At 53.9% G+C, this 15596-nt stretch overlaps 1 protein-coding gene across 2 annotated transcripts in view; it reads left to right on the top strand.

Annotated features, from left to right (window-relative positions):
- RGS19 (regulator of G protein signaling 19) overlaps positions 1-15596 on the top strand; it is a 53440-nt gene extending 37844 nt beyond the window's left edge. For both annotated transcript variants that reach the window (XM_073308994.1, XM_073308996.1), the window contains 4 exons: positions 478-614; positions 7921-7995; positions 11028-11262; positions 15308-15596. In XM_073308994.1, the coding sequence (XP_073165095.1) occupies positions 478-614; positions 7921-7995; positions 11028-11262; positions 15308-15496 (636 nt within the window). In that variant the 3' untranslated portion in view covers positions 15497-15596. The remainder of the gene's footprint in view (positions 1-477; positions 615-7920; positions 7996-11027; positions 11263-15307) is intronic.

The raw sequence follows: 15596 nt of genomic DNA, 5'->3' as shown, positions 1-15596 counted from the left end.
GTTGGGGGACAGGAGATGAAATAAGCGTCGTAAAGGGAAATCTTTGGACGGCCTGGCCGGGGGAGAGCCTTAAAGAAATCCCAGTGAGCCACTGGGTGAGTGAGCAGGTAGCAGGGTATGTGTAGCAACTACCAGCCGAGGCTTGGCATTCTGTGCAGCCAGATTCCTCTCTGTGCTTTTGCATTCTGGGGGCAGAAAGAGCCCTCGCCCCAGTAAGTAAGAGGGCGAGGGGTTTTCCTCAATTGCCCAGCTGCTAACTGCCCAGATTGTACGGGTGCCTGGTTGTTACATGGCAGAGACTCCTAACCGTCCCTCATTCTGTCCAGCGGGTGTCTGAGCGCTCTGGTGCTGCTGGCCACCAGTGCTAAGCAGAGTGGGGGGGATCTGGGTTCCAGGAAGTGGGACGGAGTGGGGTGGGGGCAGGAGGGAGTTGAGCTGGGAGCGGCTCGTTTATCTCTCTGTGCTCTTCTCTTCCAGTACACGGGACCTGAGTCCACAGAGAGACCCCTTTCGATGTCCCGGCATGAGACCTCTCCGACGACGGTGCAGCCGGCTGGCAACGGCCGCCCCAACGCCTGCTGCTTCTGCTGGTGCTGCTGCTGCAGCTGCTCGTGGTACGTCCTGTGCCCGGCTCAGCACCCGAGGCGTTAAAGAAGCCCCCGCCCCCTCCCGCTCACCTGCCGCTACCGGCTACCGATGTGCCCGTGTCTCGGGGCCGAGGCCCGGCACCCGTGCCACCATTCTGGCACCGTTGTTGGATCCCTGCGTGTGTCCTGTTCCCAAATCTCCCCCATCGGCTCCATATTGCTCAAACGCCTGGCGCATTGTGCGTGGGGGGGGGGGGACCCCTTCGGTTCCCGTTGGCATGGGGGTGAATTTAGCAGCAACCATGAGAAACGGAAGGCGCGAGCACCAGTTGATTTTTGTCCTTTGCTTAGATTGTGAGATCTCTGAGGCAGGGACCATCTTGCGGCTTGTGTCTGTGCAGCGCGGTCCTGGCCCATGATGATACAGCCAAGCTAGCACAGGATGCTGGTTCGTCTGCACAGCTCTGCCAAGGCCCCACGGCGCTGAGCTCACTAGTCCCCCTTTGGGGGAGACGTCTGCAGGCTCTTCCCGCTGGTCCAGGCCTCCGAAAACGCAGAGCTGCCTTTTCTTAACCTGCCACTAGACGCTTGTTGAGTATGTGTGGGAACAGCCTCCCCCACCCGCCTCCAGGGCATTTGTGTATTTGCGCTTGGTTTATAGTTGAAGGCTAATTGGCGCAGTGTTTAAAAACTGACTGTAAACACCATTTTGAGCAGATGGCCCCAGTGTTTGTGCTGCGGGTTGATCTGAGCCCCGTGGAGCACGCTCTGCATGCGTGTGTTTTCACTCTCCTCCACGCAAGGAATTTGTAGATTTTTTTGTCCTGATTCTGAACATAGTAAATGGACAAAAGGGCCGAGTTTTCTGAAATGAACGGAGTGTAAAGCAACTTACGGTCGGGGAATCTTTGAGGCAGGGCCTATTAATTGCTCTTTGGAAACTCATTAAATCCAGCACAGCACAGAGAAGTGTGAGTAACACTTTTGGGGCAAAACCTGGTTCCTGTTTCAGGGGGGCACAGAAATCCCATGCAGGTGATAAGGCTCTCGGACCCCCAGATCTAGTGCTGATAATCTATTTCAAATGGACCTAAAATAGTCCACAATCTTCTTGTGATTCAGAGGCCAGAGCCCCTGCCTGGCTAGTACCAGCACAGATTCATGAGGTGATGTATTTGCTTCTCTGGTGCTTGTCACACTAAATACCCAGGCCTGGATTTCTGAGCCATCAGGTGGGGAGTCTTGTTGTTTGGTTATTCCCATGTCTGCACACAACCTGCTTGGGATTAGGATGCCCAGCGCAGGTTATTGTATTTTACTTAGCCTGGTCAAGGGGGCAGAAGTGGTTCTTCCTGGTTAGAATCTCTCTCGCTTCCGTGCTGGGAACTGCTTAAAACCATGTAAACACATCTGTAAGAGCAGCTGGCAGCAGCTGCCGCACAGTTCAGTGGTACAGTGTCCCTGCCCAAGCAAGATGCCCCGAGTTTTCAGTGTCAAACAGCATTTGCGCTCTGAACAGCTAGCACAGAATCAGTCCCTCTCCCAAGGAGGCTGTAGGATGCTGGTGGGGTGTAGGAAACCATTCCGGTGGGCTGGACACATTTGTTCTGTGACCTGTATTATGGGAGGGGGAATTAATGGCGGGGGGGGTGTGTCTGTGACCTTTGGAAGCCCAGCCTCTCACGAAGGAGGAGCCCACAAATACCCAGCGGGCAGTGGTTGCATGGGAACTTGTGTGTGCAAATGGGCACTTCGCTGCACGGTTCCCCCCTGTGCCTCCTTTGACAGCTTGCCCCTCACTGTGTCTCCTGTCCATGTCTGCCATGCATCTGGGAGGGATTCATAGAACCCATTGTGCTGTTTGAGGATCTGTCTAGCGTGATTTGGCCGACGTTCTCGCTTCTGCTGGCCCTGGCTGCATCTGAGCCTTCGCTGGCTCCCCAGACTCTGCACTGTTACTCTCCAGCTCATCAGAGCAAAATCGCCCCTGCTGCGAGATCAGTGCAGCTGGCGGCTAATTCCAGGGATGAGTCTGGCCTGCTGTGGTCTAGGGATGTCGTGGCTAGCAAGATGCTGAGTAAACCCACAATTGGTTGTATCAGCCCCTCCCCATACAGGCAGACACGAGGTGCTATCTCAGGTACTGTCTCCTCTCCGGGCCTCACTGTCTGATGGTCCCTGTACTGTGCTTGGTCCCCTTCTGCACAGCCAGGGGTGGAGAATGAAGTACTCCCACAAAGCCACCTTCCGCACAAGGGAGAGTCCACAGATCCATTGCAGCAGGTCTCTCCCATCTGTGCAGCTTCCTGCAGGCAGAAACCAGACCTGTTGATCCAGGCAGACTGGCTGTGGGTGGACCCTCGAAGACCCCTTTGCAGAGCAGCTGTCCCCACACCTCACCCCCAGGGTTGCAGAGGAATCTGATCCTGGGTGAGGAGGCGGAGGCAATGTGACTACTGCTGTCCAGTTGTTACCTTCTGCTGGAAATCCCTGCTCAGCCCCCGTCCCCAGTGTGTACCCACACAGACACGCACGTTTTCCAGAACCTGGGTAACCATGCTGAGACGGCCCGAACTCGCTACACAGACCCTTGCTTTATCCCCTGGCACTTTTGGCCTTGTTGATTTGTACAGCTAATAGTTTTTTCTTGCAATAATCTTCCCAGCTGAAAACAGCAACAGCACAGCGTACGCTTCCCCCAGCCACAGAAACTTTCTGCTGTGGCCTTTGCAGACCTTGCAAGCGAAGCAATATTGGGCTGTGACCGTGCATGCACGGGGGACTTTTAAGGAACATGTCGTAAGTGCAGGAGAGGGTATCTGTGACTCAGTAGGTGACACTCTTCCCTCCGAGTCAGGACCGGAGCAGCACTCCTGCATAGTGCTAGAAGTGCTCTCGTCCGGATGAGACCCTGTGGAGCTATCTCTACAAGTAAGGGGGTTATGGCCAGAGTCCACTCGGGCTGATCACATTGTGCTGCTTTGAATTTCCCCTTCACGTTTTGCTTTGCCATCTGTCCTAAACAGCTGCAGGGTACTTATGCAACAGCTAAGCTTCACCCCAGAAGTGGTTACATTTCAGAAGTAGGAAGCGGGGCCCTGAACTACCTCGCTGAAAGGTTGTGAGAATTAACGAATGGCTGTAAAGCCCTCGGCAATCCACCCATGGGACGAGCACTTTGAAGCACAAACCATTTGTTATGTGTCCAAAAAAAAGGAAAACCCAGTACAAAATAACTTAAAAGAGAGTGGGGAGCAACCTCTGCTAAGCTGTGAATGTCACAGGGGTGGCAGGCTCACTGGGCTACAGAAAGTACGGGTCTGAGCAGTACGTAGGAGAGCAGGTAGCTGTAAACCAGGTGACAGCCACCCCCATGGCAGAGCTGCCAGAGCCCGTCCTGGCTCTCACGCCGCCTTGGCGCCCTTCTACAAAGGGACCCTGGAGGAAGTGAGAGGTTGCCCTTGTTCTTTTCTCAGCCCCTCCCTGCTGTGCAGACTTTGCCTTGCAAAGGAAGACGTTTCTGTCTTAATCTGGTAAAAGCAGAGAAGGGACAATGTCGCAAACAGGAAGTGCTGCTCCTGTTGCGGTTTTCCACGCATGCGAAATTCAAGAGGCCCAAGGGAAGTTGCCTGCCTGCGTGCTGCTTTCCGATTGCACGGCACCCTTCCTGGCGAGAGAGGGGAGACAAGGGTTTCACTTGGGGGGCTTTAAAAAAAAAAACCCAACCTAACCCCTTGGAGCAAAACCTCCCAGGGGAATGAGGCCCTGCTCCTGCCATCTCAGCGGCATGGATTCCACAGGTAGTAGCTTCCAGAGAGCAGGCCCCTTGCAGCTCTCAGTGGCAAAGACTGGCCTGCAAATTCCCAGCCAGGGGTAGGACCTACGCTCTCCTAGCTCTCGCGTAGCGCTTTGCATCCATAGATCTCATGGCTGTAGCTTTAAGCTTCTCTTCATATGGCTGTTGCTAGGGCGGGGCTTCCACAGTATTCAGATTTGGGTAGTGTTCATTTTAGTGTGGGGAAGCTGATCGTCCTGTGGAGAAGTAAAAGGGTGTAGCGGTTAAAGTGCAGAACTAGGAGTCAGGAGTCCAGGCTTCAGTCCTAGCTCAGCTTCCTGTGTGATCTAGGGCAAGCCATAGAGCATTTGTGCCTCAGTTTCTCCATCTGCAAAATGGAGATGATCCTGCCGTACTAACTCCCAAGAAGTTTTAAGAGTTAATTCATCAGTGTTAGCTGCTGTCCTTAGCACTATGGACGTGCAAAGCATTACCATGAAATCTGCCCAAGAAGCTCCTTTTCATTAGCCAGCCCCCTGTTTTCGAGGCCATTCCAAAGGAGCCCCGTGCAGACAGAATCAATTCTGCTCCAGTTTCATTCGCCCAGCTCAGCTAAGGAGTGATTTTTGTCCCTCCTGTTGTCGTTTCCGGATGGAAGTTGTTGCCTTTCCTACGAGCTCGAAGGGCTAGGAGAACCTGTGATGCCTCCTGCCCCGGCTGCCGGATGCTACAGCAGATGTCTGCCGGCTGGTTGTGCTCGAGGTGTGAGTGCTCATCCCAACCCCCTTCATGGAGGGCAGCCAGGACTTCTCAGCACCGGATCTAGGGAGTAGGCCTTTGAAAGGCATCGCAGTACCTACAGCCCCCACGGCACCCCCTTTCTCACTCAGACCAGTTTGGCTCGCTCCAGTGAAAATTTGGGGGGTCACGAGACAGCAGAAAATCCAAGCGTGGTTTTCCCTGCAGCAGCCGTCAGACGTTGATGCAGGCCTTTGCTTCTCTCTCTGACTCTGTCTATGGCAATATACCCTCTCCCACCAGGGTCTCGGGGCAGTTATTAAATAGGAGACTGCACTGGCTGCCGTCGGAGGATACCCCGCTCTCCGTTCGCTTGGGGCTTCCAGGAAGTAGATTCATCGGAAATTAGGTAACTGCAAAGCAGTCCCTTCTAAGGAGCTCCCTTTGCCCGAGCCACTGACTGCAGAGCCGAGCCAGCCTGGAAACAGGGCACCGGCCGGCCGCTCAGCTCCCTTCACAGCGAGGTCTGGATTCATTTTTTAGTTATTATTGTAAGTGGTTCCTGCTGCCTTCATGTCGCCTCTGTTGCTGTTGGCCTGGGGCAGCAGCGGCCTCCACTGGCTGGTTCCAGTAATTGCCACTTTGGATTTTCCATCTGTTGGCGAGGGAACTTCAGGTCAAGAAGAGCTCTGGGTAGCCCAAAAGCTTGGGTCTCACCAACAGGAGTTGGGTGCAGTCAAAGCTATTCCCTCACCCACTTGGTCTCTCTAATAGCCCGGGACCAACATGGCTACAACAATACTGCATGCCTCGATCTTAGCATTTATACTGCTCTCGCCCGTGAGCTGAACTCCAAGTTGAGTGCTATCCTGTATCTCCGAGGCTTGGATTTTAGAGTTGGGGAGACAGTGGGGTCTAATAGCTCGGGCGCTGTGTGACTGAGGGCAGGTCTCTGTGCCTCTGTCTCATCTGGTCAAGGGGTAAGTTCTCTGGGGCAGGGACCATCTCTCATTGTGTGTGTGCGTTTGCGTCTATAGCCTCTAGCGGAATGGGGCCCCTACCGTAGAATAATAATAATAACAATCCGAACCAGGCGTCGAAAAAAGGTTCTTCTCAGTTAAAAACACAGCAGGACACCCAGTGCTGTTGGTGCAGGACTTCGAAGCAGGGAGGGAAGAGCCCAGCAAGAGCGCTGAAGTGTTTCTGTTTGTTGAGCTGCCGTGCTCATGGCTGGCAGAGAGCAAAGTGATCATGGGCCGCTGGCAGGAGAGCGTGGCAGGGGCTGACTTTGCCCCCTAGCAGCTGTCTCGCATAGCACGGGGTAATGGTGTTTGGAATTAACCTGACCAATAGATGATGCAGCAATTAATGTTTCTGTATTTGGGGCGGGGGGGAGGGAGGGAGGGAACAGAGACCGACATGGCTCTGCAACTCCCCCAAAACAGAGACCTCTTGCAGCCCTCGTTACTGTCTGACTGCCCGCAGTCCGCTCTGCCTGGCACGAAGGGGTGGAAGCAGGGGACGTACACTCGCCTTTCTCCACGGGACACCATCCCGTCGAGGGGGCACAATCAGGAAGTGGGTTTGGAGGGTGCCTTCCAGTCCTGGTTAGTGCTCGCAGCCACCAGAAACGGGATTCGCTGGAGCTACTCTGGAGAGCCGTGCCTGGGGCCAGAACAGCCGCAGTGCTGCAAGTCGGGACTGAAGCAGCTGGCTGAGCTGTGGTGGGAGTTCTCCCATGGCTCGGCTCTGCTCCAGGCTGTGCTAGGACTTGCGGTCTCTCCCGATTCACGTTAAACTCACTCAAAGTCCACAAGAAAAAAGAACCCCAGCTGGGCATGCAGTGTTATGTGAACGCATAAATCCCCCTCCAGTCTGTGTCACTGCCCATCTATAATCTGCTACCTGCACGGAGTTATAACGTAAGGGAGAGGCACTTGAAAACAGATGGTGTTCCAGCAACTTGCTTTCATCCTGATTTGCATCTGCCATCAAGGGTCTCCATCCTTGTTAGCTGCTTACCAGAAACGGGACCACAGAAAGCAGGAATGCATCTTGAGCCAGCCTCCACCAGTCCGACGCAGTGGACCCTCTTGTCAAGGAGGCCCAAGTATAAAGACTTGGCTTAAAAACACACAGCATTCAATACCATGCGCAGTCCGTAGAGCGAGGGAGAGGGGCTGGAGAAATCCAAATACGCCAGGGGCTTCAGTTTTGCACTGGGGCCAGGCTGGAGCAGAGGTGGGGGCAGCTTAGGGTTCTGATGCTTTGGGGGAGCTGGGTGAGGAAGCAGCCAGGTACACGATAGGTAGCTGCTGGCTCTGGAGGGTTGCGCATGTGTAACGTAGCAAGAAGCGATTCAGAAGCCTGAACTAATTGGGGCTGAGTCGCACCTGTTGGGATGAAGTGACCTTTTCCCCAGGGGCTTTGTTGAAAAGCGAATGCTAAGTGGGGGTGGTAGGTAAATGGTTTACGGACTAATCAAGGTGACTCCTGAGGATTTGAGTATTCTGTAAAGCCAGGTAGTGGCCGGACAAGGATGTGAACTGAGGAAGGGCTGCAGCATCTGTGCAAAAGATCCAGAGAGAGTGAGAGACCCAATCAGTTGCACAAGCGTTCAGGATCATTTTAAAAGGCCAGCCTGACCCTTGCTGCACAGGGTGGATCTGTCTGGGTGCACTGCTCGCATCAAGCCTGGCTCTCTAGTGCCGTTGTGGAAAGGTGCAGCAGCGGCTTGGCCACTGGGCCACAAGCGCGTGGGCCTCTGCAGGCAGCTGTTCCCTCTGAGCGCCATTTACTACCTTTCCATCTCCTTGTTAGGAACGAAGATCGGGAGCGAGCGTGGCGGGCGTCCCGAGACACCCAACTGGAGACCGTTCCAAACTGTGAAGCTTGGTGAGTGGCTCTGACCCTTTATGTGAATGGCTAGTGGGCTGGCAGCTGCCTGCAGCCATAGGTGGGGCTGCTCGATAGGCCCTGAGCAGCCAGCAGAGTGTGTTGGATACGGACTCTGCCCCATCCCCCGACGCATCGCACACGCTGCCTTTGCACTGGCTCGCACACCCCCCGTATGCTCTTGCTGATCTGCACTGGTTCAAGCGCAGGGGCGTAGCAGCTAGAACTGGGAACAGGGAGTCAGGACTCCGGGCTTCTGTTTCCCTGCCCTGCCACTGGCTTGCACCTTTCACAGCTGCTCCTTTCTGTGCCTCAGTTTCCCCCAAATGGGGACATCGGAATACGTCCTTAACTTGAGACGGTGCTCGGGAGACTGGATGTGAAGGTTGGACGGTGCCAAGGGGTGTTTAAATGCCGGGCTGGGGGAAGTGCCACCGGCAGCAGGTGGAATGTATTGTTTCATACCCAGCTGTGGGTGTGTTCCCCTCGCCCCACCTTTGCTGCGCGTCGTGTGCTGTCTCTCTTGCGCTGGCTGGGCTTTGGCTTATTTGCTCCCCCTTCTCGCGTTTTGTTTGAAGCTTTCCCGTTGCCGCTGCGCAGTCCGTCCGGTCTGAAGAGGCTGCCCGCCGCAATGGACTGAAACGTCCCCGTGGCAAGGCGCACCCCCCTTCCCTTGCCGCGTGCGGCTCAGGTGTCAGGGCTTGAGGGGCAGGTCAGAGGGGCAGTTTGTGAACAAAAATTGAAAAAGGGGGGGAAGGAATAACGATTGGCGCGGCCAGTGCTCCCTGGCCCTGCCTCCCAGCCTCAGACACCAGCACCACTTGCTGCTTGGGCTTTACCCAGCCCCGCCTGCTGAAGTAAGCATCCTTTTCTAGTACCTACCACCCGAGGATCTGGGTGCTTTACACACACGTGTGCTGCTGCTGGTGATCATTCCCCTTTAACCAGAGAAACAGAGGCACAGAGAGAGGCTAAGTGGCCTGTCAGGGACTGTTGCCTGTGGCCACAAGCCAAGTGGCTGTCAGAGGCAGGGATCAGACCCCATTCCTCCTGGTTCCCAGGCCTGTGCTTCAAGCACTAGCTAATACTTTCCCTGCTACAGGAGACCAAGTCAACAGGAGTCCTGTTATCATGGGAGGAGAGGTTATAAGGGGGAAGGTACCAGCTGACCTAGGCCCTGGCTGTGCCCTTCCCCACTAGATTGGCACGCTCACCGCAATGGAACCCTACTGCTATTCCAGGCCTGTTTTTCCCACACTGAAACTAACAGTTAAACGTAGCCAGCAGTGATCTAAATATACCTCGGGCCGTAAGGTCACAGAATACCGAGGCTGAAGGGGGGTGGCCGGCCCGGCTGCTGTGGGAGCCTTTGCCATATAAGGCTTTTATAATTAGTCAAGGGACTGCTCTGTTCCGTTGGCAAAACGAGGCTCTGTTTGCCTCGGGAACCCCAGCGGGTGGGTGAGGCATGGACCTGCTGTCTGCCGGCTCCTGCTTCTCTCTATCTCCCCCCTCCCAAGGCCAGGAATCAGACCTGTCTAGAGGGGCAGGCATCCCTTTGCAGCATGCTTGGCTATGGAGTTTGCATGAAAACCCCAGTGCTTCCTCCAGGCAGCATGAGAGAGCCAGGCTTTATAGTCTCCCATTGTCTTGCTCCTGCTGGAAGAACAGACCAAGCTCCTGGAGATAGTCCAATGACTTGAACTAATAACAACTGAAATCTGGGAGCTAAAATTAGGAATTTGCTAAACCTGCATCTGCTTGTCGCTCAGTGTGCTCCAGTCCTGGGTTTGTACAGCACCAAGCACAGTGGGGTCCTGGCCCATGACTGGGGAGTCAAGGGGCTAATGCAATGGAAACACAATAATAAGTGGCTTTCTCGCGCTGCCCTTTAGAAGGTGTCAAGGAACACGTGGTGATATCGTAGACCCACTTCTTTTCTCGAGCTCTGGGGCTTTGATTGTTTCCATGTCTCCAAAACAAATCCCTAAGCCCACCACCATAGAGGCTGTAGAGGAGATAGGGAGTAGAACAGAAGGGGTGCTGTGGTTACAGCTCAGAGGTGCTGAGCTGACAGTCTCACACACACAGGGGATTCGCTCCAAAGTCGTCCATCTTGCAGTCCGAAAAGGAAACCAATAATAAATGCAGCTTTCCGTTTTTGTGCTAAACTGACATTCTGCAGAAGCAGCTCTGTGTGTTTTTTTTTTTTCCCCCAGAGCTTACAAAACAGAGTAGCACTCAGGGCCAGGAGATTTTGCTCTCTTCAAAATCCTTTTGTTGCAACAGTAAAATAAGGATGGAGGGTGGGAGGGGGCATTTGTGGTGGTTCTTTCGTTCCCTTTTTGACTGCTTGCTGGAATGCTGCGAAGTTGCTGCCCTGCAGTGAAATGATGTGTCTCAAACTGAAATTCAGTTGAGATCAAGAACAGCCTCTCGACTGGTCAAATGGACGGTTAAACAAACCGAAAACGCCTGTGTGAGCATTTCAGAAAAGCTACCAAAGGTGCAACTAGTATTAATAGTACATTATAGCACTACCAGGAAAGCGTTAGACTCCTCAAGGTCCAGATCCTACAAAGTATTTAGGAAAATCATTGAAATCAGTGGAAGTTGGGAGCCTAAATACCTCTGAGGACCTGGCCAGAGCACCTTAGTCTATATTACCCTTTCTTTTCTACCGTGCTTCTCGTGTCAGTCAATTCCAGAATGCTGGGCAGATTGAAGAGCTGATCAAGCTGGAGAATTAAATGCAACAATTGCAGTATGGTTTGGAATTCCTAAATTCTATAGTCCAAGTGCATGAGGGAGAGCTGTGGGCAGGCTTTCTAACAGGTGCAGACGAGCCGCTGGTAGATGGGTCACAGGGTAAGAGTTTCAAGCCTCTCCCAGCCTGCCATGACTGCATACCGGAGGGTGCTGGCTTGGAGCAGGCAGGTGGCTCAGGCTCACAATAATCCTGTTTTGTTCCCTCCTGTCCCTTTCTTTCTTGTGACTCCCTTTGTATTTTGGTGACGCTGGGGCCCGACCAGCCTCAAGCCAACTCCCGACGAAGTGCAGGGCTGGGCCCAGTCATTCGACAAGCTGATGAAGAACCCAGCGGGCAGGAACGTGTTCCGGGAATTCTTACGGACTGAGTACAGCGAGGAGAACATGCTCTTTTGGTTAGCATGTGAGGAACTCAAAAACGAGTGCAACAAGCACACCATCGACGAGAAGGCCAGAATGATCTACGAGGACTACATCTCCATCCTCTCACCCAAGGAGGTACTGGGCCCCCTCCCCGCATGCTGGCAGGCCAGGCTGGGGTGATTCCCAAGCCCCTGTGCTCTTGGGAACTCCAGGCTGCTCGGTAGCCATGCTCCAACTGGGGCGGGCTTCCCTGTCGAGGCAGTGAGGGAAAGCGAGTCCGCCCGCTCACATAATTCAGCCTTGGCTGGCCCCACTGGGGCAAAGGTGGTGATAGGTCCAAAAAAAAATAGCTGCTTCCCCATTTGCAACTCAGAACAGAACAACCTCGGCCATCACTGAAGCAGTGTCCCTGCTGAAATCCATTCAGGACCCGTTGTCCTCACGTACAGCCTCAAACCTCCGGTGGGAGCTGGAACGGGGACTAGTTGGAGAGTGAATGCACCCAAAGGATGGAAGTTGTTTGACATCCTTCCTCCCTGACTTTGTAATGCCATCTTGAGCCTAGAGGAGATTAAGGGGCAATCTCTGTCAGGCTAGAAGCACCTACATGAGAGCAAATACTTGAGAGTGGGCTCTCCGCTCTGTCAGACAACTGTATAGCAAGAGCCAGTGGCTGGAAGTTGAAGCTAGACAAATTCAGACTGGAAATAAGGTGTAGGTTTTTAAGAGGGAAGATAGTTAACCCTTGTGGATTTTCCATCACTGGCCATTTTTAAATCAAGGTTGGGTCTTTTTCTGGAAGCTCTGTGCTATTTCACACAGGAATTGTTCCAGGGAAGTTCTATGGCCTGTGTGATACAGGAGGTCAGACTAGGAGTATGTCTACACTGCAATGAGACACCTGTGACTGACGCAGGCTTGCGGGACTCGGACTGATAGCAGGGTAGATGTTTGGGATCAGCTGGGAGCTGGGCTCTAGGACCCTGTGAGGTGGGGCTCCTAGAGCTCTGGCTCCCGCCCAAAACATCTACGCCAGTTAAACAGCCCCATAGTCCAAGCCCTGCGAGCCTGAATCAGCAGGCATGGGCCAGCCATGGGTTTTTAATGGCAGTGTAGACATGACCATAGAGGTGCTTCTGGCCTTGAAATCCATGAATCTGTTAAAAGAGAGGGTAGGTTAAAATGTTCTGAGGGTTGGACTGGGAGCCAGGAATCTCCACTTTCTCAGCCTGCCTTTGACACTGATTTCCTCTGGGATTTTAGGTAGGTCACTCAAACCATTATTTTTTAAAATTTGATGCTTAAAATAAGGACTCTAACTCCACATCTGGGCATCTAATGCAGAAGCCTGATAATTCAGAGGTGCTAAGCACCTTCAGCTCCAGAAAGGTACAATCCAATCCAATGGCTAGAAGTTGAAGCTAGACTAGGGGTTGGCAACCTTTCAGAAGTGGTGTGCCGAGTCTTCATTTATTCACTCTAATTTAAGGTTTCGCGGGCCAGGAATACATTTTAACATTTTTAGAAGGTCTCTTTCTATAAGTCTATAATATATAACTAAACTGTTGTTGTATGTAAAGTAAATAAGGTTTTTAAAATGTTTAAGAAGCTTCATTTAAAATTAAATTAAAATGCAGAGCCCCCCGGACCGGTGGCCAGAACCCGGGCAGTGTGAGTGCCACTGAGAAATCAGCAAGGCGGCACGCGTGCCATAGGTTGCCTACCCCTGAGCTAGACTCATTCAGACTGGAAATAAGACTTGACAGTGAGAGTAATTAACCACTGGAACAATTTACCAAGGGTTGTGGTGGATTCTCCATCACTGGCAACTGTTTAATCAAGATTGGCGGAGTTTCTAAAAGTTCTGCTCCAGGAATTGCTCTGGGGCAGTTCTCTGGCCTGTGTGATACTGGAGGTCAAACTGGATGATCACAATGGTCCCTTCTGGCCTTGGAATCTATGAATAGTTGCAGTGAGCTTCGACATCAGGGGGAGTTGCAGGCTTGCACCCCTGAAAACTGGGCTTCTTAATTAGCGGCCTAAATGTGGAGTTAGCCCCACATCCTGCTAGCACTTGTGTGCTTAAGTGTCTGCAGGATCAGGCCTTCCAAGGCCTCCCTCTAGGTGGCCAGATTGGAGGACACTGGTCTCCATCTTCCCCACCGGTAAAACGTGGCTGGCGATAAAATGGAGGACACTGGTCTCCATCTTCCCCACCGGTAAAACGTGGCTGGCGATAAAATGGGGATGCCAAGAGTGCCCCCGTAAGGCAGAGGCATGCTGAGCACTAACAGATGCCTGTTTTCAAAGTGCTGGTCGAACGTGAAGTATCAATTTTCAGTCAGTTGTCCGTAGCTGCTCTCACTCATTTGGGGTGAAACTATCTTGTAGCAGAGTTGCTATGCCTTCTCCCACCCCGTCCTTAGTCCCAGCCGCAGTTGGCTATAGTGCTGTTGTCACTAGGGCCCGGGTAGCATGGCAAGTCCACACCTTGTGTTTCTGGTCATTAGACTCCTCCGACCTCTAAAACACTCTCTGCAGGCTGGAGCTGGGCTTGGCCCAGATCGTCGTCTTCACTCTTCAGCCCGCCCTGTGTTTGTTCCTGGTGTTGGCTTTTAAAGCTCAGGGCACAAGAGACATTTATCACCCAAACCCTGCAGCCAGCTAGTGTGTATAGTGGGTGCTGTGGAAAGTAGGTGTAATTCAAGCCTTTGTTCCTTGGGTCAGGGAGACACAAAAGCCAGAGAGTAAAGGTAAAGGACAGATCTCTGGTATGCCTGACTTGGGATACTCAGATACTGGGGCTGCTGCCCAATAAAGCAGAAGCCATGTATCTAGGGGGCGTGTGGAACTTGCCCAGAGACAATACTGAATACAGCACGGCTGTGTCAGGCTTTGGCTTGTGACCTTCTTGAGGTGAGGAGAGAAACATGCCGAGTGCATGGATGAGAGATGGGATGTGTTACTGGCTTAACCCTCAAGAGGGCACCAGAAAGCCACAAAAGCTGCCTACTCCCCTCAGGAGTTGCAGGAGCATCTGCCCAGGCAGCCGGAGGGTTTTGTGGCGTCTCTGCTCTGCTTCCCCCCAGCTGGTTTCCCAGAGGCCTGTGGGCCCCTTGGATCGGCACACAGCTGATCCCAGAGCCCCACACGACAGCACAGAGCCACAGGGGCAGGAATCCTCCTGTTACCGGCCCAGTCGTGCTCACGGCCCTCAGCAGGGGCTAGTCACTTACGGTACATCTGCACTGCGAGTCAAAGCCCAGGGCTGGGCCGGGCCAGCTGACTTTGGCTAAGGGGCTCAGGGGCTGTTTAACTGCAGTGCAGACGTTCTGGCTTAGCTCTGGGACCCTCCCACCTCATGTTTTGAGATCCCAGGCACTGCAGTTAAACAGTCTATGGGCCCAAATCAGCTGGCACGGGCCAGCTGCGGGTTTTGAACTGCAGTGTAAACAGACCCATTTTAGAGCCGCTAACTCTGCCAGCCTAGGAGAAGGCCCCACCTCTGGGGAGAGCAGGGCTTTCCCCAGAGCACTCTCCCAGCAGGCAGAGCAGCCAGGCCTGGCAAATGCAGCCACGGGTCCAGTTGTTTCCTGCTCCCTTTGCCCCATCCTCTTGGCCACCCCCACTGCACTTCACCCACCAGACTCTGTGAGCTCAGATTTGGGCTGAGGCCAAAGGGTCAGATCCAGTTCAGCCCTGACCTCGGCAGGGGCTGCTCCCTTTGGCACTCCGTCAGTGGGGTTATCCCAGGGCTCGAGTCTGCCCATCATGCATCCAGCCTCTGGCGGTGCTGCACATCTCACCCTCTTCTTCGGCCAGCGCAGCCTTGTGCCCGGAGCCCAGGAGGGCCGCGGCATGGTGCAGCCCACAGTGAGGCTCCATTGGCTCCTGGAGCACCCCATTGGCTCCCTGTGCCTGTCGAAGCCTCATCTGGGGAAGCACCTTCTCCTTCTCAGCCAAGACTGGCCTGTGCAGTCTGGGGGCCGGGGGCAAGGGGGGCTGTTCTGAAAACCTCACGGCCTCTCTCTTGTGCCCGTTGCAAGCCTGGGCCTGCACCATGCAGGGGAGTCTGGCAGAAGGGGGGAGAGAGGCTGGGCCTTGCCGCTCTGGGTGCGGGGCCCCAGCACTGTCCTTTCCCTCCCCTAACGGCCTTGTCTCCTCCCCTCCTCCTCCTCAGGTGAGCCTGGATTCCCGGGTGCGCGAAGTCATCAACAAGAAGATGCAGGAGCCCTCGACACACACCTTCGACGACGCGCAGCTACAGATCTACACCCTCATGCACAGAGACTCCTATCCCCGCTTCCTGAACTCTGCCATATACAAGGCGCTGCTGCAGAGCATCTCGCGGTCGTCCTCGGAGTCCTAAGCGCCTGCCAGCCTCGGCCCGTGGCAATGCCACAAACCGTTCTTTTTGTACACCGGTGTCGGGAGCGATCCCCGAGCTCTGGCTCTGTCTGGGGCAGGTG

Source organism: Lepidochelys kempii, chromosome 13 (genome assembly GCF_965140265.1).
Source record: "Lepidochelys kempii isolate rLepKem1 chromosome 13, rLepKem1.hap2, whole genome shotgun sequence".
Taxonomy (NCBI): Eukaryota; Metazoa; Chordata; order Testudines; family Cheloniidae; genus Lepidochelys; species Lepidochelys kempii.
This window is presented reverse-complemented; position numbering and strand designations above follow the sequence as displayed.